This window comes from Macrobrachium nipponense, chromosome 34, assembly GCF_015104395.2.
Source record: "Macrobrachium nipponense isolate FS-2020 chromosome 34, ASM1510439v2, whole genome shotgun sequence".
NCBI lineage: Eukaryota > Metazoa > Arthropoda > Malacostraca > Decapoda > Palaemonidae > Macrobrachium > Macrobrachium nipponense.
In genome coordinates, this window is record NC_061095.1 from 4,047,792 (window position 1) to 4,063,434 (window position 15,643).

At 34.4% G+C, this 15,643-nt stretch overlaps 1 protein-coding gene across 5 annotated transcripts in view; it reads right to left on the reverse strand.

The window, feature by feature from the left end:
• Positions 1-1,610: 1,610 nt before the first annotated feature.
• The window catches only part of LOC135207852 (flotillin-1-like), a 243,089-nt gene continuing 229,056 nt past the window's right edge, over positions 1,611-15,643 (reverse strand). For 3 of the 5 annotated variants that reach the window (XM_064239717.1, XM_064239718.1, XM_064239719.1), the window contains one exon: positions 8,877-8,978. In XM_064239717.1, coding sequence (XP_064095787.1) covers positions 8,919-8,978 — 60 coding nt within the window. In that variant the 3' untranslated portion in view covers positions 8,877-8,918. Of the gene's footprint in view, positions 5,897-8,876; positions 8,979-15,643 lie in introns of those variants that run through there. The other 2 variants (XR_010313072.1, XM_064239720.1) reach the window with 1 other exon arrangement.

Consider the following 15,643-nt stretch of genomic DNA (forward strand, 5'->3'; position numbering starts at 1 on the left):
CTTTCAAGGGTTGTTCTTCCTCAGCATTTTTTTTTTTTTTTTTTTTTTTTAGCTTCTATTTCGTGCATACATTCTTGTTGATAATGCGTCAGACCACAAAGGGACATTTTTATTTGCTTGCAGGTATTGTCATTCATTTGTTTAAGTGGAGGAACTCTCATGCGTAGTTATATTAAAGTCAGGAGCACATGTGGTTATGCAAGTTGTTTGTTTGTTTTTGTATGGTGCTTTTACGTTGCAAGGAACCAGTGGTTATTCAGCAACGGGACCAACGGCTTTACGTGACTTCCGAACCACGTCGAGAGTGAACTTCTATCACCAGAAATACACATCTCTCACTCCTCAATGGAATGACCCAGAATCGAACTCGCGACCACCGAGGTGGGACGCCAACACCATACCAACCACGTCACTGAGGCGCTTAAATTGTGTGGTAGATGTACACACCTATTTAAAATTTCACGAAGTTTGTTTTTTAAACACCGAATCATCATAGTCTCCTCCAGGGGCTTGTGATACAAACTACCACTGTGAAATCCCACCATTCATAACTTTCCCTTTTTTATCTTTTATAAACACCAAATCACCTTCAGTCTCTTGTTTTAAGTTTCATCCTAGTAGGCTTAGGTTTAGGGCTTTCAAGCATTACGGAGTCCACAGGAATCCAGCCGACACTATCATGTGCTATAGGTATAAAACCCTTACCTACAATTTATGAATTTTGGAACCCCTCTATTGTTGCAAAAATATTGAATTATGAGTTCATTTTAAATTTCATTGAATTAGTGTATAGTATTTGTTGAACGTACTACAAATGGTTGATAATTTACTATGATGCACAAAAGCTGATGCTTTAATACCTAGCATTTTACACATTCATATTTGAATTTGTCTTAGATAATTTTTTTGTACTTGGCCTTGCAATTTCTTAACTTTGTTTCGTTGTGGTACATGAAGCCTTGTTTTCTTCACGACTGCATTATAAGGCAGTCTTTTGGTACATTTCCAATTTCATAAGGTCACAGTATACATTCAAGATCTTCTACCTCTTGAAAAACTGCTCTATATGAATACAAAAAGTCCCCGGGTTACGACGGTCTTGGCTTACGACGTTCCGAGGTTACGACGCTTTTCAATTATATTCATCAGAAATTATTTCCAGGGTTACAACACGTTCCAGAGTTACGCCGCCTACAAACACTGATCTGGCAGATGAAATAAGACACCAAAAATGCAAAATAATCAATATTTAAAGGTTTTTTTTTGATGAAATATGCAATAAGAATGCAGTTTACATAGTTTTGAATGCACCTAAAGCATTAAAAGTAAGGTTTTCTTAGGACTTTTGATGATGTTCCGGCTTACAACGATTTTTGGCTTACGGCGCGTCTCAAGAACGGAACCCCCGTCGTAACTCGGGGACTGCCTGTAGTAGCACTAATCTAAGGTGATGGAACAATTTCACCTCTTTCACATTTATTTTGACTTGCAGTTTCTTGCCAAGTTAATATACCAATGTGTCTGTCTAAAAATCTTTGCTTGACGCAGAGTAAATGATCCTAGGGCTAGAAATAAAAATGAACAACTACAGGGTAATAAAAAAAATAGTCCACATTTTTAATACTGTAATAGAAGCTTTAAGAAGACAGGAGAATAGTTTGAAGTTACATGTCTCAGTGAGGTTTCGAAGAATAATAACAATATCAGTCGCCTGGGCTTCACCTAATTTTGTGACTGACCGAATTAAGTCTCTGGAGAAACAAATTCAATGCGCTGGTTCTGAAACCCAGGCGGGGACTGACACAACAGGCAGATACAGGATTTTACCGACCGATGAAACAGTGACACGAGAATCTTTTTAAGTGAATCGAGATGAGATTTATTTTTTTATCTACATATTCTATTGCTACCATACACGTTGTGTTATCAAACATTTCCCCTATCCTTTAGGATATTCAATGAATGCCCACTAACATACGAAAGAAACAAAGACGTAGGTATGACCTCCCCACTCCCTAAGGGAAGTGTGATGGGATTAACAGACACAAGGGAGATTCTGGTACCACGCAAAGGAACTTTCATCATAAATGAGCTGCACATTGTTTACAGATCAGTGGATAACAGATTACTATTTAGTACCCATAGATTTTTATCAAAACCACCCAAGAAGTAAGCTCACAAATCAAATCATTAACCCACTGTAATTCTTCTTGTAAGAACATAAAGTCCCATCCTCTTTCGGTCATTACCAGATTACTTCAGCTAGTATAAGGACTCTGGGCAAGCATTTTCAACGCAAACAACTACTAAATATATACTATGTACGTAGAAATATATATATATAGTAGACGGATTGGATGACCAAACCTTTCATCACTACACTAACCATGCAACGTCATTCAGCTTACAACCATGACAATGCAAAAAAAAATCATTATAGACATATGCAAACAGAAGATAACAGATATTGTACATTGTACCTTTACAGTACAGAAAAAGTTCATTGTACCTTTACATTAAAGAAAAGGAATGAGATAAAATAAAAGTTTTTTTCAACCTGGTACAAAAATGGCTGAAGAAGACTGAAGAATCACCACTTTAGAAACATGCTCCATCAAGGATCTTTTGCTCCTTCATCCACAAGCCCCGTACAATTGTGACAACAATGACAGTGTAAATGAAAGAGGGCCTCTCCCTCCTTCATTATGAGTACTAGGATATGTGTACAAAAACTATACTACAAATAAAGTTTACCAAAAATCCTAATACAGTACTAAGTTTTTTGGTCAACTTACAGATTCCTTAAAATGAAAACTCCGAAGAACTGAAATTAAATTTCAGTGAAAGCTTCTAAAATGCTGGACTGAACTGTTTTTTATGTGATGACTGAACATACAATGGTGACTCTACAACATATCTAATAAGGATTGTGGTGCAATACAATCATAATTGGATTCCTAAAAGAAGTAGCCACAAACATACAAACATTGTATGAAAACTGAACCTATCCTTCGAGGATTCAGAAGTTGTGTAGTAATAAAAATAATTTTGTCAATCAAACTAAACCTATCCATATAGGATACCTAAGTTGTGTATCAGACAACAACTCAACAAAACCATAACTGTGACAGACACATACTATCTGATTTCTCATATTCAACTTATGATATATTGAGAGTCTAAGATCATAAATGCAAAAATCTGGTTCCTTACAAGCTATAGTGTGACATGCAGCATAAACAGAAAAAGACTAAATAATCATGATCTTAACATAAAACCGAACGACAACAAATACAACCGTGCAAAAGTTGTTAAGAAACAATTGCATTAGTGGAACTAAATAAGACGCGAGATACTGTTTTGCTCTGTGTTAATTTGTAGTATACTAATACCTGAATGCCTTGAAACGAATGTTGAACAACTTGGACCACAACACAACCTTCCTTGTAAAACTAAATGCCATCTTTCCTCTGGACCAAGAACTAACTTCCAAAAGCATTCTTCAATTTCAACACCGTAATCTCTCGAGAAGGGATGTACCGAGAGAAGGGCTGTACAACGGCTACAACTGAACCCAGACTGGTTGAATTCGTCTACACACATCTTTTTAATACACTGAACACCTAAAGCACGAACACTTGCTTCAAGTACGAGAAGCACCAGAGAAAATGCCTGAAAAACCCAGTCGCACTCTTCAGTTCTCAAAATACGAAAAAAGGCGACATCAAGTTGGCATACTGACACCAAGACATCAAATCATGGCTACAGACTGAAAAATCTTTCCTCCTACAAAACAAAATCAAAACCATTTTGAAAATTATAAAATCCATGTTGCACAAACACTTTGTTGAAGGTTGATATTTGGAGATAAAACAGTGTTATAAACATATGTTTCTTATAACAGAAAACCATACATAACTTACACCCCTTGAGCCAATTACTGAAGTTCTGGCATTATAAATTCAAATTTGAAATTTAATGAAAATAAAATACACTGCTCTGTCAGGTCTGTTGGTATAATTAAAAAAAAGTAGCGTTAAAAGGCCTCTACTTTACCTAATGCTCAAGGAAACAAAACAATACTGTAATACAAAAATTATCTAAAACATAAAAGAATATATTAAAGGTTTTAACAATACAAAATACTTTGGTTCTTATATGTAGTGCCAGAACTAGCTTCACAATACAACTGAGATGGTATATACACTCACTGTAACTGGAAAGCCTTATCATCCATCTACGAGATTCCTAAAACATGTTCCTTGCATACACGAGTCAAAAGACCAGATTTCCGATGTACAACTACTGTATCCACGAATTTGTTTGAGAGATTGCTAGACGTACCAAAAATAGATGCCTTTGTTACTGACTCTAGACAGAGAATAACATACTTTCCGTTACAGTGGCCACAACACCACTGCGTAAACAGTCGCCACAAATAAATACAAATGTCAAAATTGTGAAAAATCTATGTTATGCTCAAAATTAAACATGGCAGTGAAAATTTGTGTTTTCTTCCATACAAAAAAGCTAATAACGTATATTCAATGCATGTAAGTGCACATATACATACACCACATACATGGACACACTGGAAAAGGAGTGACATTCATAAAATTGATAGAAAAATGCAAATCATTTGCATATTGAAAAAGTCACATTGTAAATTTTTTGCATGAAGAAAATAGGATACAAAACTTTAAACAATGACAAAATCATTTTCTAACTTGAAGAAGACTATACAGGTAAAATATTCTATCAATGTTCGTCTACGATTCCTCTAGAGAACATTAACCATATATAAAGATATTATCTAAAAATAGGGATGACTTTGCTAAGCATCCATTTCAAGAAATGCCTATATTTTGATAGTTCAAATTCTAGATTACAAGGCATCGTTATATTCAGGTAACACAATGGTAGGATGTCTAAGGATATAACAGCTTGTTCTTCAGGAGAACAAAAATTACAACTGCATACGGAAAAGCCGCTGTATAAACTACTGTTACTGCACTGTAATATTGCACTGTATGCTGGAAAAAAGGTACTTGGTGGGCAGCCTGTCATAAAAATAGTAAATATATGTACAGAGAAAAAATTAAACTTAAAATGTATACCAAAACTCCAAGCTGTCATTCCCACACACACTACCTTTGTGCAAGTTCAGAGACAAAAAATCGCCGAACTGCTGTGTGTATGTATATATATATTTATATAAAAGTTGTATATGGGGGATTCATAAGGCATTGGCAACATGAGCCATCTCTATAGGGAACAACTGACAAGTCTTAAGTTACCAAGTTGCACTGAACATAGAAAACATGAGAAAAATAACCACATAGATCAGCAGTCTTTGATGGTCATTTCCCCGAATTTACTTCCTTGAGAAACTGGCAACTGGAGCACAGAAGTCCAGATGGTTGTTCACTAAATATGGCCTGCGGTGTCCTTCCTTTGAAGACTTTCGTAACATTAAGAAATAACTCTATCAAGTATTTTTCTAGTGCCTGTTAATAATAGTACAGCATCCATAAAAATGTACGAAAATTCATTTAACTCTACAATCTGCTCTACTATAAATCCAGATCCTCAGCTACCTTTCTGGGGGGACTTCTACACTGGGAGGAGATGGACAACTTACGATCAAAATCATTATAAACCTTTTCTTCATTCTAATATGTATCTCATTACGAAGTTTTCTGTGCCTTAATTTGAGTGATATCAATTTTGAAACAAAAAAACTACTGACAGAAAACACAGGTTATTCAAGATTACTACAAGATCTTATACACTTCTTGCGTGACCACAGTCACAGCAAGGCTGGCTGGCTGTTGCTTGTAGGTTCCTCCACAAATGAAACTTACAGGTCAGCTCCCTCCTACACTGCCCGGATACTCTGTAAAAGAAGCATGTCCTGTGATTAATGGGTCAGAAACATATCTGATATGCATGAACAAGATTTAGAGTCAAAGTTGAGGATACAATAAACCCTACTCAGTGCTGTTACCGTGAAAAAAGTCTGTATCATCAATATTATTATAACATTTGGCGATAAACTCGTAACCAAAAATCTTCCAGTATAAAGTCATACTGCTCAAAAATCACCATTACCATTATGAATGATTTTGAGCACACCACAAAGCATCATATAAAGATTTTATAGGCTTAAATCTAACCTCCAAGGGTTTATGTGCTGATAGACATCTACCTTTTCAAAATGACCAAGGTTCGGCACGTGATTAAAACAAAAGCCATTCCAGAACATGCTCAATCACAAATGTGGAGTAACTGTGCAACTTAGCAGTTTTGGGACAGACATGAAGTTATTCGACTGAACAGCCTAGTAATATACCAGAAATAATTCAACTACTTTCTCATTTACTCAAGTTCAAGATAACTATAAAATACATATATATATACATATAGAATATATACAGTACACAGTATAAGTACAGACATTAAGAGGAGTATTATCAGGGCCTTACAACATACTTTTGCTAAACTACTGCAAAAACAGAAGGTACATCTACTTCACAATAAAAACCTGGCAACTATAATTATATTAGTCAATTCACAGCTGGGATCCACTGAATACTAACTAGGACTCAGAGAAATAATTTTATTTCAAAAATTTTAAGTAACTTTTGTGATGTTACATTACTATAAAAATCTGGCAATAAATAATTATGAGCCTCACACTTCTGTACAAAGGTAAAAAATTACATTATTTCCATATGCAAGACAGAGAAAGGTAATCAAAATTAACCATAAATAAATTTTGTTATGCAATACTATACATTACAACAGTTATTAGACAATATAAAAGGAAATCACAACTAATTCTATGCTTATACCAATCATATTTTGTTTTAATCGATATATCTTCAAACTACAAAGATTGGTAATACGTATCTAGCCAAGCAAGAAACACCTGGTAAAAGCACTTTTCTAAAAACACAATTAGTATTCAAGAAAATATTTTCTAATTAACAAAAAACATAATTGTAAAGTTGATAATAAGCCGTTATATTTGTAAAATTTTTATAATGATATCTAACTTTGTACACACAATCCATGTCTTGAAAATGAAAAATATCCAGTAGTTATATGGTCACATGATAAGAGGGTTAGCCAGGTTTCAGAACCGTAAGCAATGATGACAAATAAATCTTCCTTCATCACTCTCCTTAATGACAGGATATTTACCTAATGATAGAATAGCATCACCAAAAGGAGCAATGGCCCCTGGCCTACTAACCAATCCTACTCCAACCAAAGACTTGCTGGTCACGACTATCTGACTCAATGCTGGTGATTGTTCTGATAAATTAATAATGCTTAAACCAAAACTTAGGACTAATCCTTGTCATTTAACAGGTCTAACTATTTATGATGAACTTGCTGTCAGAACGAACAAGTCAATGGGTAGGCTTCCGTAGAATAATTATTGTCAAGATAAATTAATCTATCGAAACCACAGACTACCATTTCTAATCTCACGGCATCCACTTGAAGACTTCTACAAAACCACCTTTTACAGTTACTATTATTATTATTAATTACTTGCCAAGATATAACAATAGTTGGAAAAGCAGTAGTATGTTACAAGCCCAAGGACACCGATAGGAAAAGCAACCCATTACCAAGACAAATATAAAGGAATGAATAAACTAAAAATGATAAAGAAATACATATAGTATACAACCAAGTAACTATGAAATACAATTACAAAAATACTCCATTTGCATGATGTTTTAAAACTGTCTAAGTTCCAACAATTCAACCTCAACAAATAGGATGATCAACCCAGAATTTGGTTACAGCTGGGAACAGAACTTCTGGTAAACTGTATGGTACTGGATCTCAAAAGTGAACGAGGAAGAAATCAACTGCAATACCTAGCCTTATCTACCACCCGCAATGCACTGAAGACCAAACTTAACTACGTAGACTTCATCAGGGCTAAACAGACAAGTCAATTATCTTCTGTCACCCAATGGAAGGTGAATGAAAAGCCTTTTGCTTCTTTCACTTGATGCATTGGTCACAAGACTCTTAGTGGCATATATAGGCTGGTGATAAACCAAGACAATTATTGGAAATACTGTAGTAGTCAGCTTTTTTTAATCAAGTTGGAATTTATGACATACATGAAAAAGTTAGTGAAGAGAGACACTTACAAAATGGAAACCAATGTGTAAGTGGTAAAATACAGAAGTAGAAAAGCTTATTCTAGTAACTATCTCGTATGAGCTTACAGTTTCAATACGCTAGGAAAACTCTTTTCCAACCAGGTTACAGAATACATACAGTACATCTTAAGTTTTGAAAACAATTATCCAGTGACCTAAAAAATGCATTGTATAAAAATCAGTATCCCTGCTAGAGAAACTACTATTGACAGTTGAATATGAAACTAAAACAGGCAGTTAATTGTAATACAAAAATACTTTACATATACGTATATAGTACCTGGAACTAATGGTTAAAAATCAAGTTAAAATGTTTAATATAAATTGTTTTTCCTTAAGTACATTGTTTCCTACAAAAATGACTAATTACTTATTGTTTTGCTAAAAATTACTTTATTGCTAAGATGAAGATGGTCATGCAACTTTGGAACCAAAACCAGTTCTTTCTTTATTAGTACTAGTAGCTTATTTGCTAACTGAGAAAATGCATCTGAAGGTAGTGTTTGTGTTCAAGTGTACTCTTTTATAAAAGTGCAACAAAAAAGTAAAATAAAAAGGAAAAAGAATTTTACTAAAACTCTTAAAACTTGCAAAAATATCTTAAGATAAGTACCATTTCATTTAGCAGGCGATGCATAATGCTTTAGGAAATAAAATATCAACTGCTACCAAAAAATTTTACACCTTACTTCTTTACAGATAAAACACCAAAGACAGGAGTCAATTTTAGCGGCGGGTAGAGGCACTTGACCACGCTGATTTTGAGGACTGAATATCCGTGAAGCCCTTCAGAAAAACAAGCAAGAATGAGCCATCATAATCTTGTGCTACTGGGACACTACTAATTCATCAGAGATGATTACAGAGATATCCAATAAACATGCATAAAAATAAAGTTACAAAGCTTTTGGCATTAAAAGTGTCCCAAAGGTTTTCAACATATGAAAATAATCTTTCTAAAGAAATTTTGTTTCTACATACAACCCACTGCCAAAGATAACCTCTGTGCTTTGGTCTGCACTGGGAAACAATATAAAGATAAACAAATAAAATGATAATGGCCTAGTTAGCCAAGGGAGTGAGGAATCCTTGAAGAGGTTAAGTGTTACCTCTCTCTCTTTTAACTTATCTAGTGGGAAAACCTCAACAAAACAAAAGACCAAGTATAAAACATTCCTTCACTTTCCATTGCTTCTGTGAATTTTGCAATGAAATGCTATTCATTGCATTACTAGTGCCAGAGTGCCAGGATATATGTCAAGTGTTTCAGCTATACAGTCATGTATTCAGCAAAGGTTTGATCTTGCAAAAGTTACACATGAAATTTGTTGTATGAAAAAGAATCTGTTTCCTATCTTGATGAAAATGAGTCAGCAAGTCATTTCTGTTCATTTTAACTGAAAACTTACTGTTGCATTGGATAATAACCTATCCAAATTGTTCTTTCAAATATATACAACTGATATTCATGATTTCTCCTTCACAGTTATACTAGCAATCATTTTCCCCACCAACCTCTCAATAAACATGAGGGCAAATTTTGCTAAAACCAGCCCTCACTGTACATCAACTTGATGTACCAACGTCTTTCAAAGCATTGCTTTCCTTAGACAGCAACGATCGTAATGTACTTCAGAGAAATTCTGAAACCACAAAATCAAGCCGTATTGAATCTCATGGTTTCAAAATCTTCCTTTGAGAATGTATAAGCTTCAATGTTAATCCATGTTAAGCCACAGCAGTTTGTGCCATTGACAGTACTTTTGGAGCAGAAAGAATAAGCAGAACTAAAAAGGACACTTTATAAACATATACTTTTGGCCTTCTAATATGTTTATGCCTAAGTTGTTTTACAAGTAAAAGCACTTACTTTTCCAAAATATGTACACAGGTGCAAACAACATTAAACATGATTAATTAATATATTCAGCCATCTAAATACTTATTCAAAAGCACAGTAATACATTCCTTGAACATGCAATGCTTACAGCCTCTACTTTGCTTTCACTGACCCCCAGTGTAGCAGCTCTAATTTATTTATTCCAGCAGGATCTTGCTTCACTTTTCACTGTGATTTATTTACTGCTTTTGTATAAAATACTAATTTAAAATTAACTTACAGGGTACCTTTTGACCTACATATATGGATTAGAGGTTTCACTAAATCTTTCAGGAGTCAAGACCAAACGGTATATGATCAGCGAAGGGGAATCCAAATGCAAAGACGTCTCCCAGCTGTTACAAAGGTTGCCTCTCTTCCACTGAAATACAGGCAGTCCAAACCATCCCCCCTTTCCAAATAAATTATACACAGACTAGTCCAATTTCCTTTCAAAAAGATGACCTTCGTTCAAAGCTGAGCCTTGTCCTCAGGGATATTGAAATTTGCATATTTTGGGACCTTATCAAAGGGCTCTCTTCACCAACTCCTTATTTCAGAAGGCTCAGGAGTATGGCTTAAAGAAAGCTTTCCATTTCTTTCCATGACCCAAAAAACTATTATTTTATCACCTGAGGCAGGAGCAGTCTATTTTTGTATCTCTACCTTACAATCAATTACATCCTTCCCCTTGTAACTGGTCAGGCAGTGATGCTTTATAATGATCTTGAGACTTAAACTATCCTTTAACTCATCCTCTTTATGGTAACCGTCATTGGATTCATAACAACCAAGAAATTGTTACACAGATTTCAAAACACTCTGCAGGGACCAGTGACTCCAAGACAGCAGTCACCAACAAAAGAGCAATTCAGTCACAACTGCAGAGTAATCAACAACCATGAAAATTACGTCTCCACAGAGGACACTTAAAAAGTTTTAAAACCAGTCAATCAAATGACTCTGAGAATACATCCAATGCCTATTTCACATTGCCACCTATCTGCAGTTGCCAAACGCAAGTGCGGTACCCCTCAATGGCCTGACAAGCCTTCAAGATTCACAAAACAGGACCCTTCAAATTTATCTCAAAACAGTCAGCATTAAACTGATACAGCTCCTCAACAAGATTAAAAAAATTACAAACACCAGTTAGACAGTCAAGATGGCAAGCAATGTTGAGATGCTTAAATTTTTTCCTTGGGGATCCTCTGCAGGATCTTTTGACCTCAAAGATAATTCCACAAAATGTTTATTTAATCCAAAATTCTATAAATACCTCCATGTCATCCCAGTTATACTTCAAAATTTTTCAACATTTCAACAAATCTCAGGCATCCGATAAAGAAAGACACAGAGACTGGCAAAGAACTGCAAGCATCTTTTCAGCTCCACTTTTAACAATTTGTTCCATTTTAAATCCACTGGTCTTCGACACCTGGTACCCAAATTCTTCAATTTTCATACATCACTTAAAAATGAATCATTTGCATCTAGCTTATGAGAGTTCACAAATTAACTCAATGGTCTGGTTTATGTTGTAATAAATAATATAATATAATAATATAATAATAATGAATAATAATAAATTAATAATAATAAATAATAATAATAATAATAATAATAATATATATACTTATTTGGTAGCAGACCCTCTTTTATGCAAATGTTGTTAAAAAGAATGGCAGAATAATGCGAGTTGATTTTATAGAGCTTTTTTTATTTTCCTTACAATTTGCTTCTAATGCTCAGTGATGTTTCTGAGTAACTTAGCCAATATTCATTTTGGGAATTTTCAAAAAACTATAAATGCTGAAGGTAATCTTTTATTAGAACAGGAGATCAGGTCCAGGTCAAGCAGGGGTCGTCGTCAGTGCCGGTATTATTCTGTATGTAGGCTGAAATACGCCTACGGAATAATACTGGCACTGACGACGACCCCTGCTTGACCTGGACCTGATATCCTGTTCAAATAAAAGATTATCTTCAGCATTTATAATTTTTTTTAAATTCCCAATTTGAATAATTATTGGCTAGTTACTCAGAAACATCGCTGAGCCTGAGAAGAGAATTGTAAGGGAAATAGAAAAACAATATATAAAATCCACTCGCTTAATTCTGCCGTTCTTTTAACATATATAATAATAATAATAATAATAATCATATTATTATTATTATTATTAAAAATGTTATTAAGAAAGATCCAAAAATATCAATATACATATTACAATAAAAGCAATTTCAAGCATTCCTAGATGATCATCACAACACTTATTGAATGGCTATTCCATTAACCCTCTTACGCCGAAGCGGTAAAAAAAAATTGTCTCCCGTGTGCCGGAGGTGTTTCAGAGTGAGCGCGGAAGCGGAAAAAATATTTTTTTCAAAAAATCACAGCGCGCTTAGTTTACAAGATTAAGAGTTCATTTTTTACTCCTTTTTTTGTCATTGGCTTAAGTTTAGTATGCAACCATCAGAAATGAAAAAAATTAGCATTATCATATATAAATAATGTGATATATGATAGTGCAAAAACAAAATTTCATATATTGTATTCAAATCGCGCTGTGCGCAAAACGGTTAAAGGTAACAAGTTACTTTTTTTTCGTTGTAATGTACACTAAATTGCAATCATTTTGGTATATAACACATTGTAAAACGATAAAAGCAACACAGAGAAAATATTATCACAAAATAATGCATGAATTTGTAACGTGCGGACGTAAACAAATATTTTTTTCAAAAATTCACCATAAATCTAAATATTGTCCTAGAGACTTCCAATTTCTTTCAAAATGAAGACAATGATTGAATATTACTATACTGTAAGAGTATTAGCTTACAATTGCAGTTTTCGACCATATCTGACGAGTTAAAGTTGACCGAATGTCGAATTTTTTATATATATATTTTTTATATGCAATTATTTCGGAAATAAGAAAAGCTACAACCTTCAAATATTTTTCGTTTTATTCTACATGAAATTGCGCACATTTTATATATAAAACTCTATGAAATGCCTAATATGAAACGGAGCAAATATTCCGAGAATGGTACGTACGCATTTCGGAGATTTGTGGCGGAGAATCCGCGCGCGGAGGGAAGGAAAATTTTTTTTTTAAATTCACCATAAATCTAAATATTTTGCTAGAGACTTCAAATTTGTTTCAAGATGAAGATAAATGACTGAATATTACTAGACTGTAAGAGTTTTAGCTTACAATTGCGTTTTTCGACCATTTCGGTAGAGTCAAAGTTGACCGAACGTGGTTTTTTTTCTATTTATCGTGATTTATATGCAAATATTTCAAAAATGAGAAAAGCTACAACCTTCAATTATGTTTTGTTGTATTTTACATAAAATTGCGCACATTTTCATATATAAAACTTTATGTAACAGCTAATTTAAAATGGTGCAAACATTACCACAATCGCACGTATGATTTTTTCGGAGGAGTTACCGCACGGACGTAAAGAAAATGTTATTATTTTCATAAATTCACCATAAATCGATATATTGTGCTAGAGACTTCCAATTTGTTGCAAAATGAAGGTATATGCTTGAATATTACTATAATATAAGCGTTTTAGCTTACAATTACGTTTTCCGACCATTTCAGTAGAGTCAAAGTTGACCGAAGGTTGAAATTTTGGCAATTATCGTTATTTATATGAAAATATCTCAAAACTGATAAAAGCTACAACCATGGGTTGTTTTTAGTTGTATTTTGCATGAAATTGCGCACATTTACATATATAAAACTTTATATAACGGCTAATTTTAAAATGGTGCAAACATTACCACAATCGCATGTATGATTTTTTTCGGAAGAGTTACCGCGCGGACGTAAGGAAAAAGTTTTTTCATAAATTCACCATAAATCAAAATATTGTGCTAGAGACTTCCAATCAGTTGCAAAATTAAGGTAAATGATTGAATATTACTAAAATATAAGAGTTTTAGCTTACAATTGCGTTTTTCGACCATTTCGGTAGAGTCAAAGTTGACCAAAGGTTGAAATTTTGGCACTTATCGTTATTTATATGAAAATATCTCAAAACTAATAAAAGCTACAATTATGAGTATTTTATTGTTGTATTCTACATAAAAATGCACACATTTTCATATATAATACTTCATGTAACGGCTAATTTACAATGGTACAAAAATTATGTCAAAGTGACGAAATAATTTCCGAGATGTGTCACAGATACTTTTTAGTGCGGCAAGAAAGAAATTCGCGCTTGCGCGCCTGCGTAACGATTGTAAACAAAACAACACCTTGATCCGTGAACTCCCAGCATCCCCCAAGGCGCGTGATTCAAAAGTTTTAGGTTGGTAGGCCTATAAGTATTTTTCCGCGAATTTAAAAAAAAAACTTTTTAAGTCGACGTAAAATACGTCAAGTCGGCACACGGGACAAAAAATGTAGACGTAAAATACGTCCAGTCGGCGTAAGAGGGTTAATAAAGTTTAGAACAATATAGAAACGGTGCAAGCATTCAAAATCGTTTATGCAATGCCGGAAGAGCATCGTCAAAGTACAACGAAAAGTTAAGAGTGACGTAATGAAGTTAATATACGCTGAAAACACTTAGTGAATTGGGCTAGCTAAGTGCTTAATATGTAAACAAGACGTGACGAGCAGAATAAATCATTGAATCAACAACAATGGGAGCTGCAAGTTCAATGCCAGCCTGCCACGACACAACAGCAGTACAGTGAACTTGGAGAGACAAGCAAGAAAACACTGACCAAGCTTTGGTGATTTTGCCTTCTCTAATCTAGGTGTTGAATTGATATAAATATGTCAACAACACTGTATGCTCAGCAGCTAGCCTTTACCTTCACTCAACCAAAGTGTCCTCTGACCTGCGACTATCCAGAGACTGATAGTCCAGAGAAGTGTGAGAGCCACGAAAGTCTTCATCCACTCTCTGCTTTACAAGCGAACTAGGACTAGAGGTATCAATAGTCTGTACAGCCTGCAATATACAGCCATGAACCACCTACACAGTCAATAAAAATGTCACACAATAACAACATAGTACATGAAAGTTTGCAAGAGAAGCATATAGTACTAGAACCAAAGTACCAGCAAGTACAAAATGTAAGTGAAGCCCTCATAACATAATACTGGTTTTTCATACATTCCCATCAATCACAAAATGCCTGTAATGCAATTTGTAACTATCACCAGGCTCAGTCTTGTTCACAAAGGAGGGTCACTCTCTTGCAACGCTTAGCTGCATTATGACCCAGATAGAGGGTTTAGAAACCAGACACAGTATAAAAGTGAAGTTTGTATGAAAAAAAAAAAAAATTATCAACTTTGTAAATGTCTCAGATACTACTTGGGTGTGGGGGCAGTCTCTGAATGTCCTAGATATGTTTTCCCACTTCTGATGTATCCAGAAATGCTCCCAGAAACTGCAGGTACATCAGGGACAAAGGTTCATACAAATGTTTCAATCACCAATTTAAAAAATTCAACCACTAAGCATCTGACTACTGCCATCACTCTGCCATCTGAGATAAACAAACAGTAAAGAATAGAGTCTGAATTAGAAA